The sequence below is a fragment of the Macaca thibetana genome, chromosome 3, assembly GCF_024542745.1.
Source record: "Macaca thibetana thibetana isolate TM-01 chromosome 3, ASM2454274v1, whole genome shotgun sequence".
Lineage (NCBI taxonomy): Eukaryota > Metazoa > Chordata > Mammalia > Primates > Cercopithecidae > Macaca > Macaca thibetana.
The window spans coordinates 137,280,075-137,307,099 of NC_065580.1; the positions used below are offsets into that span (position 1 = coordinate 137,280,075).

At 57.7% G+C, this 27,025-nt stretch overlaps 2 protein-coding genes across 3 annotated transcripts in view; one reads left to right on the forward strand and one right to left on the reverse strand.

Moving 5' to 3' along the window:
* The first annotated feature begins 4,184 nt into the window (after nucleotides 1-4,184).
* Nucleotides 4,185-24,623, forward strand: STX1A (syntaxin 1A). 2 transcript variants are annotated; one of them, XM_050783787.1, is made up of 10 exons: nucleotides 4,185-4,311; nucleotides 15,189-15,266; nucleotides 15,621-15,720; nucleotides 18,686-18,760; nucleotides 19,487-19,560; nucleotides 19,653-19,761; nucleotides 20,029-20,102; nucleotides 20,867-21,004; nucleotides 22,999-23,109; nucleotides 23,354-24,623. In XM_050783787.1, the coding sequence occupies exons 1-10, from the start codon at nucleotides 4,282-4,284 to the stop codon at nucleotides 23,429-23,431; spliced, it is 867 nt and encodes a 288-aa protein (XP_050639744.1). In that variant the 5' UTR covers nucleotides 4,185-4,281; the 3' UTR covers nucleotides 23,432-24,623. The 2 variants fall into 2 exon arrangements, with proteins under 2 accessions (XP_050639744.1, XP_050639743.1); XM_050783786.1 differs by lacking the exon at nucleotides 23,354-24,623 and having other exon boundaries at nucleotides 4,237-4,311; nucleotides 22,914-23,109.
* A 1,072-nt stretch (nucleotides 24,624-25,695) lies between these two features.
* The window catches only part of BUD23 (BUD23 rRNA methyltransferase and ribosome maturation factor), a 206,783-nt gene continuing 205,453 nt past the window's right edge, over nucleotides 25,696-27,025 (reverse strand). Inside the window, exons 12-13 of the mRNA XM_050783788.1 lie at nucleotides 26,144-26,233; nucleotides 25,696-26,005 (exon numbers count right to left, since the gene is read on the reverse strand). Coding sequence (XP_050639745.1) covers nucleotides 25,951-26,005; nucleotides 26,144-26,233 — 145 coding nt within the window. The 3' untranslated portion in view covers nucleotides 25,696-25,950. The remainder of the gene's footprint in view (nucleotides 26,006-26,143; nucleotides 26,234-27,025) is intronic.

Here is a 27,025-nt window from a genome sequence, read left to right on the forward strand (position 1 = left end):
AGAGTAGAGGTGTGCACCACCATGCTCAGCTAATTTTCAGAAAAAGATTTTTCTCTAGAGACGGGGGTCTCCCTGTGTTGCCCAGGTTGATCTTGAACTTCCAACCTCAAGCAATCCTCCTGCCTCAGCCTCCCAAAGTGCTGGGATTACCCAGCACCTCCCAAAGTGCTGGGATTACTGAGCCACCACCACACTCAGCCTAATAAATACTTTTTAAATAAAGGAATGAAGGCTGGGCATGGTAGCTCATGCCTATAATCCCAGCACTTTGGGAGGCTGAGGTGGGTGGATCACCTGAGGTTAGGAGTTCGAGACCAGCCTGGCCAACATAGAGAAACCCCATCTCTACTAAAAATACAAAAAAATTAGCCGGATGTGGTGGCTCATGCCTGTAATCCCAGCTATCTGGGAGGCTGAGGCAGGAGAATTGCTTGAACCCGGGAGGTGGAAGTTGCCGTGGCCCAAGATTGTGCCATTTTACTCCAGCCTGGGCGACAAGAGTGAAACTCAGTCTCTAAATAAATAAATAAAGGAATGATAATCTGGCCCTCAATGGGCTTCCCTTGTCTGCACAATAGTTTAGCATCCAAGGCCTCCTCCCTCCTTGGGCTCATCCCCCACCTATGTCTACCCATTCCCACCAGAGTGCCACAGCAGGCTCCTGAGGGGCTCCCAGTAGAGTGCTCCATTTTGAGAGCTCCCCACCCCCAGCCCTGCCCCAGCGTCGTTCCTTTGTCCACTCCCTGCTGCAATCCCACTGCAAGAACCTGTTCGAATGTCACCACCTCTGGGAAGCCACTCTGGTTCCCTAACCTGCTAAAACCATGTCTGTCTCCCCAACTGCAGTGGGAACGTCTTGAGTGCAGAACAGTGGCCCCAGAGCACGGTTTCCCATTTAATGTTTGATGAATGAATGAATGATTAAATGAGGAAAATACTTAGCAGAAAAGCAGAGTTTAAAGTGAAGGGCAAGGCCAGGTGCAGTGTCTCATGCCTGTAATTCCAGCACATTGGGAAGCGGGTAGATCGCTTGAGTCCAGGAGTTCGAGACCAGCCTGGGCAATATGACGAAACCCCATCTCTACCAAAATACAGAGATTAGCCAGGAGTGGTGGCTCATGCCTGTAGTCCCAGCTACTCAGGAGGCTGAGGAGGGAGGTTCGCTTGAACCTGGGAGGTGGAGGTTGCAGCGAGCTGAGATTGTGCCATGGACTCCAGCCTGGACAACAGAGTGAGACCCCATCTCAAAAATAAAAATAAAAATAAAAGCCGGGCACAGGGGCTCACACCTTAATCCCAGCACTTTGGGAGGCCGAGGCAGGTGGATCATTTGAGGTCAGGAGTTCAAGACCAGCCTGACCAACACGGTGAAGCTCCATCTCTACTACAAATACAAAAATTAGCCGGGAGTAGTGGCGGGTGCCTGTAATCCCAGCTGCTCAAGAAGCTGAGGCAGGAAAATAAGTTGAACATGGGAAGTGGAGGTTGCAGTGGGCCTAGATTGCACCACTGCACTGCAGCCTGGGCGAGAGAATGAGACTCAGCCTCAAAAACAAACAAACAAACAAACAAACAAACAAAAGAGAGTGAAGTGAAAGGCACAGGTTCTTTTTTTTTTTTTTAGAGATAAAGTCTCGCTATGTTGCCCAGGCTGGTCTTAAACTCCTGGCCTCAAGCAATCCTCCATCCTTGGCCTCCTGAACTGCTGGATTATGGGCATGAGCCACTGTGCCTGGCCACATTTATTTCTTTATTCATTTTTCATGCTACTATTTAATATGCATCTCAATGAGTGATGCTTGGTGTGACACCAGGGCTCTCAGAGGGCAGGAGCTGAGCCTCCCTCTCCTGCCCTCTCCCCACGGGGCCAGACACTGGGCTCCGGGGACATACGTGTGACCCACCCCACTGACTCACCCTGCAGGCTAGACCAGGAGTCAGGCAGCCTCCTCTGTCACTTGTCATCTCTGGGCAAGTTCCTCTAGCACTTACATCCTTGCTTTTCCTATGTCAAATGGGACCCCATCAATGCCCATTCTGTGGGGCACCCAAAGTTGAAGCCGGGACAACTGGAAGGGGGTGTGGCTGTCCCCCCTGCCAGGCCATATCGGACCGTCTTGGGCCAGATTTTCCAGGGAAGAAAGGAAAGCTGGAACAGTGTCCCTAGCTTGCCTGGCAGCCAGCTAACCTGTGCCCATAGTCTGGGAGAGGTGCCAGGCCCAGACACACTGGGCAGCAGGGGGCTGGATTGGCTCCAGAGCTCCAATGCTTTGGCAGTCCTGGGTAAGGGAAGGGGTGTGCTTGGCTTAGGGTCAAGAGGGTGTGGGCCACAGAAGTGACAGCTGGGGGTGGTAGAGGGCACAGCGGGCTTATGGGGGTGTGTGCGAGACCACTGTTGCAACAAGATGCTGGCAGGGACCTTCAAAAGAACATCTGCTGTTGACTGGCCCCCCCCACTCCCACTCCTCCACAGGTTTTCCCATGAGTCCTAGAGGAAGCCAGGCCCCAGGCTTCTAGACAGAAAATAGAACCTACCTTGGCCAAGCACAATCCCAGTGCTTTGGAAGGCCAAGCCAGGAGGACCGCTTGAGGCCAGGACTTCGAGACCAGCCTGGGCAACACGAGGAGAACCCGTCTCTACAAAAATGAAAAAAGAGAAAATAGAACCTCAGGCCCAGAGCCAGAGCTCAGGACTGGGGATGCAGGGAAAGGAGAAGGAGAGGGGGCTAAAATTCACATCTCTTTCCCAAAGACAGAGGAGTTCCTGACTGGGTACAGTGGCTCACACCTGTAATCCCAGCACTCTGGGAGGCTGAGGCGGGCAGATCGAGGTCAGGAGGTTGAAACCAGCCTGGCCAACATGGTGAAATCCCGTCTCTACCAAAAATACAAAAAAATTAGTCAGGTGTGGTGGCGGGTGCCTGTAATCTCAGCTACTCGGGAGGCTGAGGCAGAGGAATTGCTTGAACCCGGGAGGCGGAGGTTGCAGTGAGCCAAGATCGTGCCACTGCACTCCAGCCTGGGCAATAGAGAGAGACTCCATCTCAAAAAAAAAAAAAAAAAAAGTCTGGGTGTAGTGGCTCACGCCTGTAATCCCAGCACTTTGGAAGGCCGAGGCAGGCGGATCACAATGTCAGGAGTTCGAGACCAGCCTACCCAACATGGCGAAACCCCATCTCTACTAAAAATACAAAAAATTAGCCAGGCGTGGTGGCAGGCACCTGTAATCCCAGCTACTTGGGAGGCTGAAGCAGGAGAATCACTTGAACTCAGGAGGCGGAGGTTGCAGTGAGCCGAGATCGCGCCACTGCACTCCAGCCTGGGCAACAAGAGCAGAACTCCATCTCATAAATAAATAAATAAATAAAATAGAGGAGTTCCTGCATCCTGCAGGAAAAAGGGGTGGGTCACACAGCATCAGAGCTGCGAACTGAGAAATCCTAGAGAAAGAAGGAGCCAGTGCCTGAGTCCCAACTGGATGATGGGAGCAAGGGGGAAGGGTGGAGGCTCCCAGGCTGGAACTCTCCGGGAGGTTTTTGGCTGGGGAACAGAAGGGAGTGCAGGAGGTCCCAAGGGAATGAAATGAAGGAGGGAGTTACAACCTCCAGCAAATTCTGGGGAAGTGAAGGGATCTGGGGATGAGGACCAGATTCTGGGACAGGAATGTTGAGCAGCTAACTAGGGAAGAGGCTGGAAGCCGGGCACGGTGGCTCACGCCTATAATCTCAGAGCTTTGAGAGGAGGGAGGATCACTTGAGGCCAGAAGTTCGAGACCAGCCTGGGTAACACAGCAAGACTCTGTCTCTACAAAATATTTGAAAATTATTCAGGAGTAGTGGCGAGCAACTGTAGTCCCAACTACCCAGGAGGCTGAGGCGGGAGGACTGCCTGAGCCCAGGAGCTCAAGGCTGCAGTGAACTATGGTTGCACCACTGCACTCCAGCCTGGGCGACAGAGCGAGACCCTGTCTCAAAAAATAATAAAAAATGAGACGGAGCTGGGGCAGAGGAGGCAGCAGGGTCTCTGGGGACCCATGCCCGGGAGCGATCACCCGTGCGGAACGTCCAGGAGGAGACCCCAGGGCTTCGACCCCCACGGGGCTGCTCTTGTGGGGTGGGGCGGGGTCGGGGCGGGGTATGGGCGGGGCTCGGGCGGGGTGGGGCGGAGCCGGCGTCCCGGGGGCCGGGGCGGGGCCGGGCTGGTGCTGCGCAGCCGCGGGGCGGCCGTCGCGCATGCGGGGCTCACACGGCTGCAGCCGGCGCCGCTGCCACTCCCGGGAGCATGAAGGACCGAACCCAGGAGCTCCGCACGGTGAGTCCGGCCCCCGCGCGCGGCCGCCCGCCGCCCGCGCCAACGCGCCGAATACTCCCAGCCCGGCTCCCGCGGCCAGGGGGGCGGCCACTCCTGCCCCCCCAGCCGCGGCTGGAGGGAGCGGGGCGAGCCGGGGACCCTGACCCCCCTCCGGGTTCCGCCCCTCGGACCCACTCGGGGTCACGGGCTCGCGTGAGCTCGGCCGCACTGACAAGTGGACGGTCGGCTGGAGTCCGGAGTCCTGGATAAACTTTTCGGGGCCCCCTTGATTTGGGGGGTTCAGAGGGTATGATGGGGTTTCGGTGGCGGGACCTCTTCCCCCTCCCGCAGAGCAGGCCCTGTCTCTGGCCCCCCCACTGTCCCTCATCTCTGACCTCTCGTCCCCTCTCGGTGTAGACAGACGAGGGGACAGCGGTGGGAACCCCCTTGGTGTAGACAGATGAGGGGACCGCGGTGGGCCAGGGCCGGTCCCCTGAGCGGGGCCCCCGCTGCGGGGCGCGCTGCGGAAACCTGGCCGTCGGGTGGGGGCGGCCTCCTCATGCCACCCTGGTCACCTGTGGCTCCCATCACCTGTGGCTCCCCCTCCGCTAGGTCGCGGTAGGGATCCACTGCCCGCCCCAGGTCTGGGGATGGGGGGCGGTCACACCCGCCACCGGTCCCCCTGTCCACCTTCGGGCTTCCGGGCAGCCCTGGCTGGCGTTTCAGACCCTTCAGGGTTCCTTGAGACTTGAATCTATTTTTCCACCTGTATCTCAGAAACCCCTGGGGTGTGGCTCCTGGGGCGGGGTTTGAGGGAAGTAGGAGGATGCACAAATGTTCTGAGTCAGAGCCCACCCTCTCCCAGCCCAGAGACCCCGGCAGCCTGCGTGGGTCCCCTTCCCCTGGCCTCTGCCCTTAGGAATGAGGAGCCCAGGAGAATGGTGACCGGGAGTGGAGGACAGTGACGGAAATGAAGCCTTCCTGGGTGTGTCCCGTGGGGCGGGGGGGATCAAGGCTCAAGACTAGATTGAGTCTCATCTGGTCATCTGGTCCCCTGGCTGGCCACCTGGCTGGCAGCCCTGCCTGCTGATCCCCGGGAGCCTCCCCAACCCCACCCCAACCCTGCGCCCTCAGCTAGGAACTAGAACCCTGAGGTCCCCTCCTGTGGAAAATGTCAAGTGTCCTTTGGGTGTTTGACCCCACGGCTTGTCTCCTCTACCCAGAGGCTCCCTGAGTTGGAGCCTGTCTGCCCCATTATGTCATGGTTGCCTCCTGGGCATCCTGGAACCGGGACCTGGGCTCTCCTGCTTTCATCTCCCTGACTTGCTCTGGTACCACAGCCTACACTTTGCCTCCAGACCTGCTATTCCTGGCCCAGCGCCCGGCCCCTGGGGTAAACCCCATGAGGTTTCAAAGGAAGAAGATGGTCCCTCAAGTCGCATATGGACTCTAAACACTTCCCCCGCGGCCCCTGTGGTTGCCCTCAAGTTTCCTGAGCTCCGTTGAGTCAGAATGAGTGTTTTCCTGGTGGTGGATGACTGTGTGGTGTAATTTGCTGATGTTTGGGCGCCTGGTAGGTTACGCGAGGGTATGTGTGGGAACCAAGTGGTCAGGGGAACCATGGGCCCTTACATAGGATAACAGCCTCTGGCATGTCAGCCTTCATCCCCCTAGCTGAAGGGGAAACTGAGGCACAAAGGAGACGCAGCTTGCCTGCTAGAGGGAGGGGTGGTAGAAAAGGGCTTTGCCTCATCCCTGAAGATAGACTCAGGCCTGGCTGGCACTGGGGGACAGCCAGTGGAGCTGGGGTTGTGAAGCGTTTGAACCCAGATCTTTTTGCTCTGATGTCTGTCTCTGTTACTATCTCCTCGCCCCCTGATTAGATGGTGAAGCCAGGCTTTGGTTTGAATGGTCTGAGGCTTCCGCTCCAGACGCCCCCACCCTCCTCACAGAAGGCATTCAGAGCCCGGGGAGGCTGTACCCATTGCTGGGTGGCCCTGCCCAGGGAGGGCTTTCTAGCAGACAGGAGGACGGCTGGCAGGAGCCCACACGGGGTGGGATGAGACAGTCAGTCTTGGTGGGGCCGCCATTCCCACAGGGCTGCTTTCCCTCTGGACCTGGGGTTCGGTTCCCATCTGTGAAGTGGGGATGGGAAAGCCTAGAATTTAGTTTCTCCAGGGAAGAGGCGGGACCACAGGTCTCCTAACTCCAGCTCCGCATTTGTAGGAGACCTGAAACCCCAGGAGTCAGAATGTTCAGCCCAGAATCCCCAGGAAGGAAGAGGCCAGCACTGGCTGAGCTGGACTGGGCTGGACTGGGCTAGACTGGGCTGCACTGGGGCCGGCTGGGCTGGGCTGAACAGAGATGGTGCTGGGGACAGCGGCTATGCACTGCTCCCAGCCCTCCCTCCCTCCCTCTTCCTCCTCCTCCTCCCTCTTCTTTCTCCTTCTCCCCCACCCAACGCCACCACATTTGGAAGGAGGCGAAGGGAGCTTATTTATAAAAGTCACACTTGGGGAAAGAGCTGGCGCGTTTCCTCACTCTGCAGGCCCGGCCCAGCCCTCCAGCCTTCTCCAGCCTTCTCCAGCTCCTACCTCTCCCTCTGCAGATGGGGAGTGAAGGGGGTCACTGGGGACTAGCCAGGAGGCCTCAATGCTGTTGCAGGCCCTCAGAGATCAGAAAGGTCATTTGCAGGTTACAGGTGGCAAAGAGAGACCGAAGACAGGGCCAGGATCACACAGCCAGGGAGAGACTTTTGGGTTAGGGCATCCCCAGGGAGCCCTACTTGGGCTGTAGCTGCCTCCTCCCCTCAACTCAGAGACTCCCTGATTTTCTTCCTGGGGACTTTGCAGAGCTGACCTGTCCCTCCCTGGGCCCAGAACGGTGTTTGTCTATGTACCAGGTCATGTGGGACAGACACATGGGACCTGTTGCAGGAGGCTGAGGACGTAGCAAGGAGGGAGAGTTGGAGCAGTACAATCCTGGAAGGCTTCCTGGAAGAAGAGACCCTGGGATAGCCCAGGAGCAGGAGCTGGATTTGAACAGGAGGAGAGATGGTGATCCAAAGGAGGGGACAGCTTAGTGAAGGCAGAGAGGTTGGAATGCCCAACCAGGAGAGAATAGCAGGTGGTCCTGACAGCTGGTGTCTGGGGCCCCCTGAGTTGCCTTGAGGTCTAGACTGGGGTCCAACTCACTGGAGCAGCCCATGAGGGCCCAATTCACCAGGCAGGCCTGGATGGGGAGGCCCAGGGCCCTGCTTTGCCCACCAGTTCCCTTTCTCTCTCTCGTTGCTGGGAAGAGTCTGGCGGTTGGGAGGCAACACCGGGCAGGTTCATCCTTAATCTCCCTCTGCTCACTTCCTCATCTGCAGAATGGAGCCAGTGTTACCTGCCTTGCAGAGTGGCAGGCATGAGGGTGTAAGAACAGGAGTCAGACAAGGCTCCCCCAGTCCTTCCTCCATTACCTCCCGGGGGTTTCCCAGCATGAACGATGCATTTGGGTACACTTTCATCTGGGGTGCAGATGGAATGGCTTCCTGGGACCATGTAGTTCAACCTCCTATCTTACAGGTCAGAAAACAGGTCCAGAAAGGGCCAGGTGTTTATCTGAGGCCACGCAGCCTGTGGGGGCAGAGCCTGGCCCCTTCCATGGCCTGAAGCTGCCTCCCTGAGCCGCTCTGGGGCCCTGTGAAGGGGCAGACTCTGCAGGGCGGGGAGCTGGTGTACACAGACCTGGAGGCTGGGGACAGGGTGAGGAGACTCAGATTGCACAGCCGTCTTTCCTGGAGACCCAGCTTGGCCTCTCGCACACCCCTGACTCAGCTTCGGGCCTCTCTGCACTAGTGATATTGACTTTGATTAGTCATTTAAAAGAAGAAGGGAAAAAAATAGCGCTTGAGGCAGACAACAGCCACCGTGCTCAGCAGTGATGAATCAACCTCGCCGGCCTGATGGCTCCCCTGGGATAGGCCTGGAGGCTGCCTGGCCTCTGCGCCTCTTGGAGGAGTCAGACTGTTGCATCCAGGAGGGTGTCCTGGAATCCTGGAGTCTCTGCTAGGAGAGACCACCAGGGCTGCCCCGCCTCTGCCAGGGGAAGCTCAGGGCATCCAGCTCCCCGTGGTTCCAGCAAGTTCTGGTCTTCCTAGCAGTCTCCATGGTAGGGAGGTAAGGAAGCACTCCATCCCAGCCTTTCTGGTTGGAGGTGGTGATTTTTTTGTTGCTGTTTTTTTGTTTGTTTGAGACGGAGTCTCACACTGTCGGCAGGCTGAAGTGCAGTAGTGCGATCTCAGCTCACTGCAGCCTCCACCTCCCAGGTTCAAGTGATTCTCCTGCCTCAGCCTCCTGAGTAGCTGAGACTACAAGTGTGCGCCACCATGCCCGGCTAATTTTTGTATTTTTAGTAGAGACGGGGTTTCGCCATGTTGGCCAGGATGGCCTTGATCTCTTGACCTCCTGATCTGCCCGCCTTGGCCTCCCAAAGTGCTGGGATTACAGGTGTAAGCCACTGCACCTGGCCAATTTTTTTGTTGTTGTTGTTGAGACAGAGTCTCGCTCTGTTGCCCAAGCTGGAGTGCAGTGGCACGATTTCGGCTCACTGCAACCTCCACCTCCCAGGTTCAAGTGATTCTCCTGCCTCACCCTCCTGAGTAACTGGGATTACAGGCATGCACCACCATACCCGGCTAATTTTTGTATTTTTAGTAGAGATGGGGTTTTGCCATGTTAACCAGTCTGGTCTTGAACTCTTGACCTCAGGTGATCCACCCACCTTGGCCTTCCAGAGTGCTGGGATTACAGGCGTGAGAGCCACTGCAACCGGCTACCCCTATACATTTTGATTCAGTCTCTTTGGGATAGATCCCTGGAAGCTGTTTTTTGTTTGTTTGTTTTTGTTTTTTCTTTTTCTTAAATCCCCCCAAAGGATTCTGGTGCTCACCCAGCTTTGAGAACTGCTGAATGCAGAACAAAAAAACACTAGGATGTTAGCTGGGCTTGGGGGCTCACACCTGTAGTACCAACTACTTGGGTGGCTGAGGCGGGAAGACGGCTTGAGCTCAGGAGTTCGAGACCAGCCTGAGCAACATAGTGAGACAACCATCTCTACAAAAATTTAAAATTAGCCAGGTGTGGTGGCAGACACCTGTAGTCCCAGCTACTCTGGAGGCTGAGGCTGGAGGATTGCTTGAGCCTGGGAGATCAAGGTTGCAGTGAGCTATGATCTCCAGTGTGGACAACAAAGCGAGATCCTGTCTCAAAAAAAAAAAAAAGGGCTGGGCGCGGTGGCTCATGCCTGTAATCCTAGCACTTTGGGAGGCCGAGGGAGGCGGATCACCTGAGGTTAGGAATTCAAGACCAGCCTGGCCAACATAGTGAAACCCCATCTCTACTAAAAATACAAAAACTAAGTGGGTGTGGTGCGGGTGCCTGTAATCCCAGCTACTTGGGAGGCTGAGGCAGGAGAATTGCTTGAACCTGGGAGGCGGAGGTTGCAGTAAGCCGAGACTGCGCTACTGCATTGCAGCCTGGGCAACAGAGAGAGATTCTGTGTCAAAAAAAATAAGAAAAAATAAGAAAAAAAAAAGTGCCAGGACAAATTGGATGTTGGTTGGATGGGAGAAGAGGAGGAAGATGGCAGATGTCCTAGGTTTCCGGCTTGGGGGCCCTGGAGCACCTTGGGGTTCTGCGCTAGGCAGTTCAGAGGAGGCGACTCTGGCAAAACAGGTGGAGCCTGGTCTTGGCCAGGAGGCAGGCAAGGTGCCCGTATGATATCTGGGCACATCCGTCTATAAGACACTTGGGCCTTTGCGTTTGTGCCCCACAGTTCCAGCTGCCACCTGCACAGCGGAGGGTTCCAAGTCCCCAACTCCAATCCAGCCCCCTCTCCAGAGCTGTAACTGATGCTCAGAACGCATTGGTAGATCCCCAAGGGAGCTGGGCCCTAATTATTCCACAGAAATCTGGGTGTCTGCTTTTTTTTTTTTTAAAGACAGGGTCTTGCTCTGTCACCTAGGCTGGAGTGCAATGGCACAATCATAGCTCACTGCAACCTCGACCTCCAGGGCTCAAGCAGTCCTCCCACCTCAGCCTCCTGAGTAGTTGTGATTACAGATGCATGGCACCACGCCCAGCTACTTTTTGTATTTTTTGGTAGAGATGGGGTCTCGCTATGTTGCCCTGGCTGGTCTCAAACTCCTGGACTCAAGTAATCCTTCCATCTCAGCCTCCCAAACTGCTGAGATTACGTGTGAGCCATCATGCCTGGCCGCTTTATGTATACAGTGGTCACCCTGGCCAGCCCAAGACACCAGGAAGACGGCATGCCAGGATAGCCACATCACCTAGTTACATTTTGGTCAAGAGCGTGTCTGGGCTGGGAAACAGAGGAGGTGAGGATGGCAATAGGGCTCTGCCATCCCGCATCCTTATCAGTTTATTCCATGTCCAATGAGAACCGATTACATGCCAGAGTTAATTTGGAGGACATCTCTAGAATGTTGCCACCAGGCTCTGGCTTGGATGTGGATGAGGATGCAGGGGGCAACAGAGTCAGGAGCCATCAGAATCCCACAAACTGAAATAAGCATCGGAACAAATGAAGAAACAGGAAAAAAGTCCTTTACTCGAACCCCAAATCCACTCCACAGACAGTAGTTGGGAAGGGCTTGGGGCTTTTCTTGACAGGAACCGCTACCTGATCACTTATCTGATCGCTGGCTGTATTAATAGAGGTAGATCATATAGAAAGAGGGAGGGGATGGGCCAGATCTTTAGCATCGCCCAGACCATAGTCAGCAGCAGATTCAGTTTGTGTGCTGTACGACAGGAGACAGAGGCGCAGTGGAACAAGTCTTGGGCAGGGGCTGTAATTTGGGGTCCCTGGAAAGGATCTGAAAGGGAAGGAATACTTGAGAAGAAAAATCTAGGGAGGATGTGGATGCCACCTTCAGATCTATAGCAGGGGCACCCCAGGGAGAGCACCCACAGGTTCTTTATGGCCTGGAACCAAACCACAGGAAAGAGAAGGACTCTAACAGTTAGGGCTGCCTGAGATGGGTAGAGCTGTTTGGGGAAGCTAGTGAGCTCACCGTCACAGGAGGTATGCAAGCTGAGGCTGGAAGCTAAAGCTAGGGGGACTTTTCAGGTCCCTTAGGGCCTGAGAGTCACTCATGGCTCCAATAGGAATGTGAATGGTGTGTGGAAGAACGAGATGCGAGATACTGATCTGGGGGGACAGGGAGGCTTGTGGAAGGAGGTGGCATCGAGGAAGAGGGGAATGTCACCTTCATGGAATCAGCATCCCAGGCAGAGGGATGTGCCTGGGGGAAGCCTGGGGGCAGAGGGTGGATTGTAGGGCCAGGAACCGGTTGTAGGTGTGGTGGAGTGGGGTCTGATCCCAGGTGAGGGCAGTGGGATAAAGAGCAGAGCTGGGGGTGAAAATTCCCAAGAATGAAGTAGGAGGATGTGGGGAGGAAAGGCCCCCTTGGCCCATCCCCTCTAGTTTTGCTCCAAGCCGCGGCTGGTTTGACCATGCCTCAGAGGTCAGGCCCTCAACCCTCCGACTGGCTTTGGGACTAATCTCTATGCCACCTCCAGGGTAGACTTGACCGGGGAGCCCCCCTCAGAGCCTGGCCCTGGTCTCCCTTTCCCCAACCCCACCCTCATAGACGGAGGGTCCAGAGGAGGATGTGAGCATCTCCCTTGCCAGCCCTTCTGTTAGAGAAGCTTCCTGGTCCAGCCTTCAGCCTTTGGGGAAGATAGCAGGTCAGAGCTGGCCAGATGCCTGGAGACAATCTGCCCCCATTACACAGATGGGCAAGCTGAGGTCAAGAGAGGCACCAGACAGGGGCCAGGGGTCTCTGAGTGCAGGACGGGTTCGGTGGGGCTGGTAGTGCCGCTTGTCTCTGGCCATGGGAAGGGAGCTGGATCATTCTCCATCTGCCGTTTGTCATCTACCCTGATCCTCTGAGCACCAGGGCTGAGAGGGCAGGACGCTGGATGGCAGAAGCTCCTGGGGCCACTTCCCAACCTGGCAGCCTGCCCAGGAAGAGGAACTGGGCTCCTCCTGGCAGCACTCTGCCTCAGTTTCCCTAGGGAGGGCTCCTCTGACTCAACTCCTAGGCCTGTCACGGTCTAGAAGCGTGAAAACGGCTCCTGGATTTTCTGTGTCTGTAGGGAGCTTTGTAGGGGAGGGGGTGCCACCTGGTGACAGCTGAGGCACTCGGTGGGGAGTGGGAACGAGGATTTATTTTAGCTGCTAGGGAGGTGGTGTGATATCTTAAAGAGAGGAGGCCCCTCTGAGCCGCCTCTATCAAAGCTCCTAACTACCCCCTCTCCCGATGAGTCCCCACTTTGATGAGGTCATGGGAGCTGTGAGCCCCAGGGGCACAGCCCCTCACAGAACATGCCCAGGCCGGGCGCGGTGGCTCACACCTGTACTCCCAGCACTTTGGGAGGCCTAGGTGGGAAGACCACTTGAGCCCAAGAGTTCGAGACCAGACTGGGCAACATAGTTGGACCCTGTCTCTACAAAAAAAAAAAAAAAAAAATCAAAAACTTAGCTGGGTGTGGTGGCTTGCATCTGCAGTCCCAGCAGCTTGGGAGGCTGAGGTGAAAGGATCTCCTGAGCCCAGGAGGTCGAAGCTGCAGTGAGTTATGTTTATGCCACTGCACTGCAGCCTGAGTGACAGAGAGAGACCCTGTCTCAATCAGTCAATCAATCAATCCATTCATCAATCAAACATACATGCCCTGCTTCCCCACTCTTTCTCAGCCCTCTCTCCATGCAGCCAGGTGTCACTGTCCCCATTTCACAGAAGAGTAAACAGAGCCAGAGAGGTCAAGGCCCAGCCTGATGAGTCCCCTCAGCTCTCTCAGCCCCTCAACCTCCGCCTGCCTCCATCCTGACGAGAGAGCACCGAGGTGGGCCGAGCCAGGCAGTGGCCGCTCCCATGAGGCACTCAGAAATGAGGTGGGAACAAGACCAGGTGCGGTGGCTCATGCCTGTAATCCCAGCACTTTGGGAGGCCAAGGTGGGTGAATCACCTGAGGTCAGGAGTTCGAGACCAGCCTGGCCAACATAGTGAAACCCCGTTCTCTACTAAAAATACAAAAATTAGCTGGGCATGGTGGCGGGCACCTGTAATCCTAGCTACTCGGGAGGCTGAGGCAGAAGAATTGCTTGAACCCAGGAGGTGGAGGTTGCAGTGAGCCAAGATCGTGACACTGCACTCCAGCCTGGGTGACAGAGCAAGACTATCAAAAAAAAAAAAAAGAGGTGGGAACAAGCCCTGAGCCCCAGGCTGAGAGACCTCAGTCCCTGCCCCAGGGTGGCTATCCCGGATATCCTTGCCTTGGCTGCAGAGAGAGACCTGGCTTTGCCAGCAGGGTGGGCTGACCCTGGCCAACTCATGGTGTGAGGTAGACAGTAATGATTGTGCCCGGCATGCCGAGAAGTCAGAAGTATAATTACCCCTACCTCATGATGGGGGCGGCTTTTGTACAGCTGCTCCTGGGGCAGTGGGGTGGGGCCTGCACCTGTGGCTGAGGCCTAAGGCAGGACCCGAGCCAAGTGGCAACATGACTGCCTCCCATGCCTGCTGGGCCTAGGTCTGGGACTGGAAGGAGGCAGACCAAGGTCCAATGTCAAGACTGACAGGGAGGCCAAGTGCAGTGGCTCACACCTACAATCCCAGTGCTTTGGAAGGCTAAAGCAGGAGGATTGCTTGAGGCCAGGAGTTCAAGACCAGCAACACAGTGAGACCCTGTCTCTTCAAAAATAAAAATTAAATGTAAAAAACTGTTTTTAAAAAAAGACTGACAGGAACTGGGCGCGGTGGCTCACGCCTGTAATCCCAGCACTTTAGGAGGCTGAGGCAGGCAGATCAAGAGGTCAGCAGATCAAGACCATCCTCGCTAACACGGTGAAACGTCTTCTCTACTAAAAATACAAAAAATTAGCCAGGCGTGGTGGTGGGTGCCTGTAGTCCCAGCTACTCAGGAGGCTGAGGCAGGAGAATGGCATGAACCTGGGAGACGGAGCTCACAGTGAGCCGAGGTGGCACCACTGCACTCCAGCCTGGGCGACAGAGCAAGACTCTGTCTCAAAAAAAAAAAAAAGAAAAGAAAAAGAAAAAAAAGACTGACAGGAGATTCCTAAGAGATATGATCCATCCCTCGTCGGGGCTGGGGTTTAGTGGTGCCCAGGCCTGGGACAGAGCGGGCAGGTCTACCCTTGCAGGGCCCACTCTGAAAAGGGAGCTTGGGGCCTCTGGGCTCCACCTGAATTAAAACCACTGGGGCCAGGCGTGGTTGTACACACCTATAATTCCAGCTACTCGGGAGGCTGAGGTGGGAGGATTGCTTGAGCCCAGGTGTTCAAGGCTGCAGTGAGCTGTGATTGCACCACTGCACTCTAGCCTAGGTGACACAGCAAGACCTCAACTCTAAAAATGTGTGTGTGTGTGTGTGTGTGTGTGTGTGTGTGTGTAAACCACAGGGCCAAAAGAGTAGAGAATACGCTTTCCAGGCAGCTGTCCCAGGGGCCTAGGGGACCCAGAGGGCCCAGACAGAGCGGCTGGCCCCAGGCTCGCTTGCCTCCCCAGCTGCAGGGAGGGGGCAGGCGGATAGGCAAGGGAGGAAGTCCCTGGCCTGGAGGCTGAGACTTGGCCTTGACACCAGTGTGCCAGGCAAGGTCCCTGTCTCTGTGCCGGGTCCCCAGCGGTCTGCCAGATCTTACTGTGGCTGGGAGCGGAGGGTACAGCCAGGCCTGTTCTTGTCCCTGCCCAGAGGCCCCCAGGGAGAGGGGGAGGGGTGGGGCCCTGGCGCTGCACCCTGGGCACCTGTGTGTGTAGAGGTAGGTCCTGTACATACGTCCGTTCATGTGTGCACAACCCCACACAGGCCAAGGACAGCGATGATGATGATGATGTCACTGTCACTGTGGACCGAGACCGCTTCATGGATGAGTTCTTTGAACAGGTGGGAGCCAGCACACCCCACCCTTCCCGCACACTAGCAGACCTTGGGGGGCCACTCTCACCTCTGAGCCAGGTTCAGGGATCTTTCACACCTGCACCTGGCTCAGCAGCTCCAGGGTGCCAACGAAGGAACCGTTTTGTGGGTGATAAATGGAAGCTCAGAGCGGAGCTAAATGTGGGATCGCACTCTTCCCCATCCGGGTCGGAAGGACGCACCCCCACTGCACCCCAGCACCCGGAGCCTGGCCCGTCCTCCCCCTGAGCCCTGACTGCAGCCCTACTCTAGGCCATGCCTGGGCCCCAGAAGCGTTCTCCCCCGATTTCCTCCTCCTGATCACCCGGCTTTGGTCCGCAGGTGGAGGAGATTCGAGGCTTCATTGACAAGATCGCAGAGAACGTGGAGGAGGTGAAGCGGAAGCACAGTGCCATCCTGGCCTCCCCCAACCCCGATGAGAGTGAGTATATGGGGTGGGGGACAGGTTTCAGGCCCCACAGGCCTCCGGGAGAGGCTGCTGCCAGGGAGGCCTCACAGGACCTCAACAGCCTTCATGGCTGGTGGGTGTAGGAGTGCCCGGGTCAGGAGAGTATCAGGAGAAGCCTTAGGAAATGCAGTTGTCCCCGGCCTGGAATTGGGGGTCAGAACCCAGTGTCCCAGGCCGGCCAGACCAGGTCTCCCCGAAGACCTGGGTGATGGGAGAGGTGATCGGCCCCACCTTTCTCAGGTAAACTGGCTTTTTTTTTTTTTTTTTTTTTTTTTTTTTTTTTTTGAGACAGAGTCTTATTCTGTCACCAGGCTGGAGTGCAGTGGCATGATCTCAGCTCACTGCAACCTCTGCCTCCTGGGTTCAAGCAATTCCCCTGCCTCAGCCTCCCAAGTAGCTGGGATTACAGGTGCCCACCACCACACCCAGCTAATTTTTGTATTTTTAGTAGAGACGGGGTTTCACCATGTTGGCCAAGACGGTCTTGATCTCCTGACCTCGTGATCTGCCTGCTTCGGCCTCCCAAAGTGCTGGAATTACAGGCATGAGCCACTGCGCCCAGCCGAACTGGCTTTTTTCTAAGGCAACTGGGCTGGCTGCAGCCCTGGGCTTTTGGGAGCGAGGGAAGGAAGGAGGGAAGGAGGGAGCTGTCTGTGATCAATAGGAAGGCCTCTCAGTCCAGCCCCGCCCCGCCCCTCGCCTCCCAGGGGAGCAGATGGCAGCTCTGAGGCGTCAGCGCTGTGGGAGGGCAAGCTGGCCAAGCAGGCAGAGCTTCCGGAAGGAGCTGGCAGCCCTGGCACCTGGCCACGTGGCACCCCGGGGCGGGCATTCTCAGGGCTCTAGGAAGTCAGCCCTCTCCCTCCGCACTGGGAGCCTGTGTGTCAGGCTTGCGCTCCGGCCCCAGACAGGTTCCCCCAACCCGGTCCTTGCGTTCCTGTTGAGATGTTGGTTACTACACTGAGAGGTGCCAGGCTTATGGCATAGGTGCCCTTCCCTGGAGTGGGGCTCACCCTGAGTCCCAGGGATGCAGCCATCAGGTGTTTGAGGGAGGCAGGCCCTGGCCACGCAGGTGCCTGAGGTCAGATTTTCTTCTCGCCTCCAGCACGGCCTCCCGGTCTGGGACCCCTCACCCCCAAGCCCACTGGCATCTTCAAGAACCCAGAGTAAATCTTTCCACAGCCCCAAATTGTGCATGAACCCAGGTCAATGCCACACCAACTAAGCCAGTGCCCCGCCCTCAGAAGGCAAAATGGGTCAGGTGGGAGCAGGGTGGACTGCCTCAGGAAGGGCAGGAGGAGAGAGGGATGCCCAGGGCTCACCATGCTGCGCTCCTCGCCCTAGAGATTTGTTGGATGGCAGCATGAGACGGATGTCTCTGCGCCCAGAGGTATCTGGGTCACCGTGTGTCCCTGTGTGGGCTGTTCCTGCTCAGGGTCAGGAGGTGGCTGACTGTGGGGTGGGACGGAGGGCTCTGAAGAGCAGGGGAGCGGGCCTCTCGCTGCTGGCAGGTGGGGTGGGCATGGGGCAGCAGAGCTGTCTCCTCCACACCTTGGGTCGTGCAGGCCACCTCCTGCACCGTCTCCTGCTGCGGTGTCATGCACAGTCATAGGGACTGGTTCTGAGTCACCACCCGTGAGCTGAGCAGTCCCAGGCTCTTGCTAAGGGGAGGGGGCTCATGTTGGGGGTTCTAGGGCACAGGCGGTACAGAGTTAAGAAGTCTCGAGGAAAGATGGCAGTGAGTGGGGGGCTCTCCTGGGCAAGGCGGGCTCTGCCTCCTCTGGGGGCTGCCATCCGGCCTGGGCTATTTTGGGTCTGAGCAAAAGAGGCTGAGACGTCAGAGCAGCTGGTAACCGACTTTTCCTTTGTTCCTACGGATGAGGCGCCCTCCTCCGCGCCTCGGAACCCCCACTTCCCCGCTCCACCCCACCGCATTCCACTTGGGAGGTGACCCCATCTGGGGCCTTCCTAATAGCCACTCTCGATACCCCTCCCTGTCCCCTCTAGGACAAACCCCAGCCCCAGAGGCAAGCAGAGGGGTGGGTGGGAAGGTGACAGCCGGAGCTCAGTCCCAGCTTCTCCTGGGGCGGAGTCCTGGGGGTGTCCTGAGACTGGGGTGTTGCCAGGAGCACCCCCAGGGGAGGCAGCTGTCATGCCCCACTTTTCCAGCCAGCTCCTCTCAGGCAGGGGGGCAAGCTGGGCACCCCCATGACCTCTGCCAGCTTTAGGGAGATGGTTCTAGTTGGAACAAGGGTCACAAAACACTATGCCACCACCCTCCTCCAATTTCACCAGGGCCCCAGCTACCTGCCACGGCCAGGGCCGACTATGCCCACCTCTTTGGACCTCAGGGCCCACATCAGCGCCCACCCAGGCCATCCACCCCTTGCCCCCTTCCACCCACCGGGCACTTAGCACCCCGGGAGGCGCAGCTTTGTGGGAACGGCAAGGTCTGCCCCACCCAGAGTGTTTGAGCCTGCAACTCAGGGAGTGCAGGATGGCCCCCTGTCAGCTCCCTGGCTGGCTGCCTACCCTCCTGAGCCACCAGGTAACACCAGGTGAGCCCGCACCGCGCACCCCCCCAACTTCAACTCCAGCAAGCATCAAGTCACTGTTCCCGGTGCCAACTCCAGCATCGCCAGCTGCTCCACAATTATTTCTGCCTTAAATTTAGACCCATCTGTTATCTCCAGGGGGTGGGGGCGCCGGCAAAGGAGGAAGGGAGGCTCCTCCGAAGACAGCACAAGAGGGGGTGAGGCTGCAGCTGGTGCATCCCTGGCCCAGAATTAGGGAGGGGGCAGGCAGAGCCTTAGCCAGGGGAGCAGGGGAGAACCGGGATCTACCCAGAGCCCCCATTGGGCCCCCTGTGCTGGAGGCTGAGTCTGCACATCAGTCCCCGGCAGAGCCTAGGGGGCCGCCCCCACCCTTTCTACCTCCCCAGAGACGAAGGAGGAGCTGGAAGAACTCATGTCCGACATAAAGAAGACAGCAAACAAAGTTCGTTCCAAGTTAAAGAGTGAGTCAGGCTTGTCTGGGGGTGGGTGGGGGGCATTCTAGGCCTGCTTCCTCTGGGGAGCCCATGGGGTTTTGCTCACCCTGAGGGGGTGCGCCGGATCTTGCTTTCCTTTCTGAGGGTGGCGTCATGTGCCCATTCACTCAACAGCTACTTGGCAAGGCCCGTTGGTGCCAGGCTCTGGGTTGGGCCTGGGGACACACCCGCCCGAGGCTTTGTCGAGGGAGGGCTCCACTCTGGACGGGCACTGCCCCTCACCTCTGCTAAAGAGGGTTAAAGAAGTGGCCAGCACTTCCTGGTCTCACGCAGAAGCCCCGTATGCTGGGTGAACGGACACGTACACCCCGTGAGTGCCAAGGCCTTGGGGCCACATGCCCTGCAGCAGGGGCCCCCTGGCTCTCCCCGCTGTGGGCACGGCCCCTCGTACACAGCCTCTCTGAGCAGAAAGGGAGCGGTACCCAGGCACAGAGTGGCCGGAGCTGCCAGACCTCACACACACTCAGAGCTTGGAGTGGGTGTGCATTTACACACGTGCACACACCACACAGCGTCACAGCTGGAAGGGCCTCTGTAGGCCCCTCCTCCATCAGTGCCTGGCACTGACCCCACCAGCCACAGGCCACACACATACCCTAGGAGATGTGGGGAGGTGAACAGATGCAGGATGTGCGGGTCGGGGGCGGGGGTAAAGGGGGCTGGTTTTGACTCAGCACCCACCTGTGCCCCCAGGCATCGAGCAGTCCATCGAGCAAGAGGAAGGCCTGAACCGCTCCTCTGCTGACCTGAGGATCCGGAAGACACAGGTGCGGTCGGGAGTCTAAGGTGGGCGGGCACCTGAGACTCTGGGTCGGTCCCCGCGGGGCCTGATCCCTGCACCTGCATCTCGGGCCCCCAGCACTCCACGCTGTCCAGAAAGTTTGTGGAGGTCATGTCGGAGTACAACGCCACGCAGTCCGACTACCGCGAGCGCTGCAAGGGCCGTATCCAGAGGCAGCTGGAGATCAGTGAGCTGGGGGCGGGGCCTGGGGCTGCCTCAGTGAGCTGGGGGCGGTACCTGGAGTGGGCGAGGCGTGGAGGGGCGGGGCCCGAGGCTGCTGCTTAGTTAGGGGCCCGAGGGGCGGGGCCCGAGGCAGCCGCTGAGTTAGGGGCTGGAGAGGCGGGGGCCTGGGGCTGGGGGGAGCCCGGGCCTGGGACTGTAGGGGGCGGGGCCCGATGCTGCTGCTGAACTCCCCGGAGAGGGCTGGGCTCAGTGTGACCCCACTCGCTTGCAGCCGGCAGGACCACGACCAGTGAGGAGCTGGAGGACATGCTGGAGAGTGGGAACCCCGCCATCTTTGCATCTGGGGTGAGTGTGGGCCCCACCCCTCCTGCCATGATCCCCTCACCATGTTACCCACGTTCATGACCCCTAGTGCAGGGTCTGGACAGTATGTGGACACAGACCCCTTGTAAGGCAGGTTTTAAGGCAGGAGGAGTCCCAGAGAGGGGAAAACACAAGGCTGAGGTCACATAAATGTCTGTGGCAAAGGTGGACTCAAGACCCCTGTCTCCTGATGCCTCCCAATTGGACCCACTTCCTTTCGCCGGCCGCCAGGGGCTTCTCCTCTTATCCGTGGGCCCTTTTCCCCTCCTGGAGGACATTTGGCCATCTCCGTGTTCACGTGAAGCCGGGCAGGGGTGCTCCCTGAAGGAGGTGGCACATAGGTGTTCGAGGCAGGCTTGGGGTTGTGAGTTCCAGGAGAGAGCGGGGGAGCAGTCACATTCAGTGTGGGGGGAAGGGATGGGAGAAAGGCGGTTCCAGGCCTGGGTCCACGGGGCAGTCAACTTAGGCTCTGCAAAACGCTGGTGGTAAGGACTGTCACTGAGCACTCGCTCTGTGGCCAGCACAGGTGGAGAGTGTCACTAGCCGCAGGTTACAGGTAGGAGATTGGGTCGCAGAGAAATTACATAACAGCTAGCAGGTGGCAGAGCCAGGTAGCAAGGCAGGCAGGGCTGTGGCTGGGGAGGAAGCCTCGGGTCCCCTTCCGGAGCAGCTCTGCCCTCCCCGTCGGCCCTCTGCCCTGCCCCTCAGCAAGCCTCTGGGTCCCAGCCCCCTGCTCCCACCCCCAGATCATCATGGACTCCAGCATCTCGAAGCAGGCTCTGAGCGAAATTGAGACGCGGCACAGCGAGATCATCAAGCTGGAGAACAGCATCCGTGAGCTGCACGACATGTTCATGGACATGGCCATGCTTGTGGAGAGCCAGGTGAGCGCTGGGCCCCCTGCCCTCCACTCCAGCCCACACCAGCACCCAGGGCTGCACTAACCTCACCCTTTCTGCCCGACACGCTGCCCTGCCGGGGAGAGACCAAGTTCTCAGGTAACCAATCACCCGCTGTTGAAACTGCCGCCAGGACCCTGCCCACCTGAAGGTCCCTGTCCTCTGCATGGCTCTGCTTGACCTTCAAAGACCCCAGGCCCTGCATGGCCCCACCCCCTACACCCCGTCATCTCTCATTCCCCTACTGTTTCCTCATGGGGCCACTGTGGGCCATGCATTTCCCCAGTGACCAGGACAGCTGAGGGACCTGCTTCCTGGAGTGAATAGCTTTTGGGCAAAAGGGCTGCCAAAGAACAAATGGAAGGTTCTTCAGTGGGGCTCAAACTTGAATGAGTCACCTGGAGGACTTAGAAGTTTCCAGGTCCCTGTCCCAGAGTCTGGCAGGTGAGGGAAGGCCGGGAAGATACCTGTCTGACAAGCTCAAGGGTGGTGCCGCAGCCACTATGGTTCCAAAGTTACACTCGGAGTAACACTGTGCCCACGACGGGGCGGCTGCCTTTGTTGGAGTGAGTGGTCAAGGAAGGCCTCTCAGGAAGGGGCATTTGAACTGATGCCAGAAAACGGTGAAAAGGAGCCAGCTGTGAAGACTTCACAGTGGAAGATGAAGAGCTGGCCCCAGCAACACTAAGGTCCCAAGCCCAGCAAGACCCAGACTTATTTCAGGAACAGAAAAAGAAGGTCCATGGTGCTGGGGCACAAGGAGTGGTCGGAATTGAGATGAAGCTGGAGACGAGGTGGACGGGGCCTTGGCAGGCAGTGTGCTGAGGAATTTGCAGTCTCTTCTAGATTGGAGGGGATTTGGGTTGTTTTTTTTTTTGTTTTAGCAAAAGATGGGATCTTGCTGTGTTGCCCAGGCTGGTCTCGGAACTCCTGGGCTCAAGTGATCCTCCCACCTCAGCCTCCCAAAGTGCTGGGATCATAGATGTGAGCCACAGCACCCAGCCAGGTTGGAATGTTTTAAGTATGGGAGTGACGTGACCTTGGTTAGGAAGCAGGGAGGCCGTCAGGAGGCTGCTGCTGCCGCCATCTGGTGAGAAACAGACCACAGTGACGTGGACGCCAGTGAAGGCAACTGATGGACTTGGAGAGGGAGACACGCCCTAGGAGTCTTGTGGGGCAGTGTCATGGTCAGATTGGCCTCTGGGGTATCATGGGACCAGATCACAGGACTCAAGAGGGCTGTGGGGCTGGGCAGGGTTTTTTTTGTTTTGTTTTGTTTTGTTTTTTGTTTTTGTTTGAGAGAGAGTCTGGCTCTGTCGCCAGGCTGGAGTGCAGTGGCGGGATTTCGGCTCACTGCAACCTCTGCCTCCCGGATTCAACTGATTCTCCTGCCTCAGCCTCCCGAGTAGCTGAAACTACGGATGCGTACCATCATGCCTAGCTAATTTTTGTATTTTTAGTAGAGTCAGGGTTTCACCATGTTGGCCAGGATGGTCTCAAACTCCTGACCTCAAGTTCTTAAAAGACTGAAGACCCCAGACAGCAGACAGAGCTGGATGGAGCCGTCATGCCTGAGGATGTGGGTGTGGGGAGGCTCACCCATGGCCACCTCAGGAGCTATGGCCAGGGCAGGCCCAGACTCTAGCACACCCACTCCTGCTCCCACCTTCCTCTGCCTGACACTGCCACCTCTCTGACTGTTCTCTGCATGGTCGCCAACCCTCAGCTGAGACTGCATGGCCAGCTCTACCCCCAGGATTGCTGCTCTGCGGGGAGACGTGGGAGCTGCCTTGGGGAGCCTGCCTGGCCCTCTAACAGCCCGCCCAGGGTGCCTGGGCCAGATGAGAAGCTGTACCCCATCCTCCTCATGCCCCCTTTTTCTCTCTGGCCTCAGGGTGTTTTCCTGAAGTCCTGCCCCGAGCCCCAACCCAACCCTGAGGAGGGGGCCCTCTGGAGCTCGGGTGCCCCCCGCCCCACAGGGGGAGATGATTGACAGGATCGAGTACAACGTGGAACACGCGGTAGACTACGTGGAGAGGGCCGTGTCTGACACCAAGAAAGCCGTCAAGTACCAGAGCAAGGCGCGCCGGGTCAGTAGCCCAGCCCTGCCCAAGCCCATGCCCCAGCACCCATTAGGGACTCCCAACCATCCTACATCCCTCCCCATCTCACCTCTCTCCCTGCTCTCGGGAGCTCCCCATGACAGCCCCCTCGAGGCCATCACCTTCCCCTGCTTGGATCCCCGGCGACTGTCCAGCCCTCAGCCTTCGCCGTAGTCCCACCCCACCTGACACCACCACTGTCTGAGGCCTCTCCTGCCCGCTCCCCACACAGAAGAAAATCATGATCATCATCTGCTGTGTGATCCTGGGCATCGTCATCGCCTCCACTGTCGGGGGCATCTTCGCCTAGAAGCCACCCAAACTGCCACTCCACTCCGGGTGGGCCACTCTGAGGAGGCCCTGGCTGCTGCTACTTGGCTGGGCTGCCCTCCCAACCCCCGCCTCTGGCTCAGAGCACCCTCCCTCCTGGCCCTCATGCTCCCTTCTCTGCCATGGGCCCTCCGTCCCCGCCCCGTGTCGTGTGCATGATCTCTGTGTGCGTCTGTATGGAAGAGGCAGAGGGAGGCAGCCAGCGGGGCGGGACACAGTGTGTGCAGCGAGGGGCAGACCCAGGCAGGGCCGCCAGGGTGACACAGGCCATCCTTGCCTTCAGTAACTCGGTGGGACCGGGTTCTCCTCTTCCCTGGGGACCCTAACCTCGCCTCCAACTGACCTGCCCTGTCCTCTGGCCTCTCCAGCTGTCCCCACAAGCAGAGCCCTGAGGGGTGGGGACTAGCTGGCCACATGGTGCTGCTTTTCAGGTTAGGGGAGAGGTGGCCGTGAGGGACAGCCCAGCTCTGAGCCTCAATCGCTGATCACTGCCAGGGAGACTCAGGCTGCCATGGCTCCAGGCTCCCTCCCCTGCCTAGGGGCAATGTCCATCGGGTCCTGGGCCTCAGCTTCCCTTCCGACATTCCTCCAGCCCCAGGAGCAACCCCTTGGGCTGGGCCTGACCCCAGGGTGTCCCTCTGGAAGGGGCTGGTTGGTGCCCCATCTCCAGCCACCCCAGCAGCCAGGGAGGCAGAGCAGGCTGCTGTCAGGCCCTCGAGCCAGCGTTGCATGTTTGGGATGGTGGCCCCTGCTGTCTTGCGCTCTGGGAAGTCAGATGTCATTTCAGGCCTGCAGTCTCATCCTGCCCTTGCCATCCCCCATCGACGTGCCACGTGGGTGTCAGGTGTCCCGGATGCAGTATTCGGCAGCCAGCCAGGGAGGGCTACCTCGTCCTCCTCACCACCTTGGGGCTTCTCATGGGAAATGTGCCCCCGCCCCAGCACCCCCTCCCTCGTGGACAGGCAGGGAGATGCATGCGAGTGCATGCAGCAGGAGATGGGGCCGTGTCCGTGTGCCCCACCCTCCCTCGGCTTTACTCCTGCCCAGTGACTGTGACCGTCCGTGTTGCCTTCTTGAACAGCGATTCCCCCCAACCCCTTCACCAAAGGTCTTGGTACAACCAGCTGCCCATTTTGTGAAATTTTTATGTAGAATAAACATTTGTATCTGTACCAGGCCTCTGTTCTAGGTTTCTTCCCCAGGTCTCCTGGGGGAAAACCTTAGGAGGGTCCTCGCTGTTGCCCAAGCTGGCCTCCCACCTCAGCCTCCCACGGAGCTGGGACCACAGGTTGTGCCTGGCCTGGCTGCTCTAGACTTCTTGCCATCTGCAGTGTCGCAGTCTTAGAACTTGAGGATGAATAGATGTGGCACTAAGAGGAAGGGCTCAGAGGCGAGGATCCCAACTCAGCCTCAACCCCACCCTGGACCTTCAACTTCCTCAGACCTGTCTCCTGCCATACAGTGGAAAACATCCAGGCCTTACTCCCTGATAACAGGCCCAGAGGCCACACTCGAGGCCTGGAATCTGACACCTGCAGGAGACCCCACTGCAGGGCTTGGATCCTCAGGCCCCAAGCCTCACCCCTCTCCCAGACACCCAGCCCCTCGGGCCCCTGCACCAACTGCCTAATGTCTTAAGCTGCCGAACACCTGATCCAGCTCTGTAGTGCAATGCCCAAGATCTTGCCTCTTCCCACATGCACAAGGCTCAGGCAAACCATTCCACCTCCTCTCCTATCACAGCCTGCCGGGCAACCCCACATCGCCCCAGAGCAGTGGACCTGCCCTTTCCCACCACCAGTGACGGCCGAGAGATCGGCCCAAGACATCTGAGCGCTGGGCTGGTCGGCAGCTGACCGTGCAGCAGCTCAGTGCCACAGTTCAGGCCGGGGCCACTGGACTGGCAAGGCCTTCACAGGAAGGGAAGCCAGAGACTGGCCAGCAGGCACCACAAACACATTTCATCCGGGCCCTCTTCCCAACTTCGCTTGCTGTGATTATGGTATAGTTATGTATGAGCCCCAAATTAAAGGACTCTGTTCCTTGCAAATGGAAAGAATGCTTTCATGCACGTTAAGTTTTTTTAAACCTGATTCCTGCCTGGGGAGTTAAAGCAGTAGCCCACCAGGAGGAACTGGAGTTTGGTGAGAATCACAGAGCTGGGAGATGCCAGAGCTCCACAAAAGGAATTTTTATTTCTTGCTTTTAAACAAAATAAGATGCTCAGAGCTTCCCCCCTCCCCCCCCCAGAAACGAAGTCTCATTATGTTGCCCAGGCACGTCTTAAACTCCTGGCCTCAAATGATCCTCCCGCCTCAGCCTCCCAAGGTGCTGGGATTACAGGTGTGAGCCATCACGCCCGGCCCAGAGTACTTTTTTTTTTTTTTTAACTGCAGAAAACATTTTCAGAACTTTAGAACTTTTCTAAAATACTACTTTGTCAGCTGAACAATATAGAAAAGTACAGAGGCAAGTGCCTGTCCAGAACTGTGTGGTGACTTAGAAGCGGGGCTTGCGCTTGCGGCCGGTGTACTGGGTGTCAGGTCTGACTTCCCTGTGCAAAAAAGGAATAGGACAGTCTCAGAAAAAAAGATCAAAGCAGCCCTGGACCCTTCAAATGCAGGGGAGCTCTTAGTGGCAACAGGCATCCACCCCCCCCACCCACCCTGCCAGCTCCCAGGCTGGCACTCACCTGCCCTGGCGCCTGTGCCGCTCCTTCTTCTCCAGCACCCATGCCCGGCTCTTCCTCACCATTCCCCGCCGTGACATCCTGAATGGGACCCTGTGGTGGAGACACAGCAATGAGCTGATGGATGGCTGATGGATGGGGCTGCCCAGCTGGCCCCCACTTGAATCCATGGCAAGCTTACCTCTGAATCTGGTGGCCTCAGATGCCCCTTCCCTCAAATGCTCCACCTTCCCTACAACACAAGTCCCCACTCTGGACACCCTCCTTCCCAATAACATCTACCTGGGCCACAGAGGTTGTTGGGTGGGGAGAGGAGAGGGCTGGGCCAGGCATGGAGATCTCAACGCCAGCAAGCAGTCTGTTCCCTCTTTGGGAAGCAGCTAAGCAGCAGTAAGCAGGCCGCTTTCTACCAATGCAGTGACACATCATCACCTGAACTTCAAGAGCACAGTGGACAGTTCACGGCAGGAGCTTAGGGTCCACAGCTTGGGGGCAGGAAGACAGGGATGGAAAGGAGGGGCTGAAAAGGAAGGACTGAGGGGCATGAAGGAAGAAGGAAAGAGGGCTAGGGTAACCCCGAACACCCCCTGTGACCATCCGTAGAAACCAGAGACAGGGCAAGCCAAGGAGCTGCCATTTGGGTGCCTGAGCCTGATGGGCCAGCACAAAGCAGGAGCAGTTGCAGAGCAGGACTGGGGACACAGGAGTCATCATCTCAAGGTTCTACAAGGAGTACAAAGCAAGGGCAGAGTGGCAAAGAGGGGCCAACAGGTGGGCCATGGGAGAAGCAGCAAGGGGGAAAGTCATCAAGGGAGCTAAAGGGAGGAGGTGAAGACAGGGAGTGCCCCAAAGCACAGGTCCCAAGAGAAGTGGGGGTCCAGCCCT

Coding starts and splice junctions, on each gene's coding strand:
- STX1A (XM_050783787.1), top strand. CDS start 4,282: ATGAAGGACCGAACCCAGGAGCTCCGCACG. Junction 19,762..20,028: donor CCAGAGGCAGCTGGAGATCA/GTGAGCTGGGGG, acceptor ACTCGCTTGCAG/CCGGCAGGACCACGACCAGT. Junction 23,110..23,353: donor ACCAGAGCAAGGCGCGCCGG/GTCAGTAGCCCA, acceptor CTCCCCACACAG/AAGAAAATCATGATCATCAT.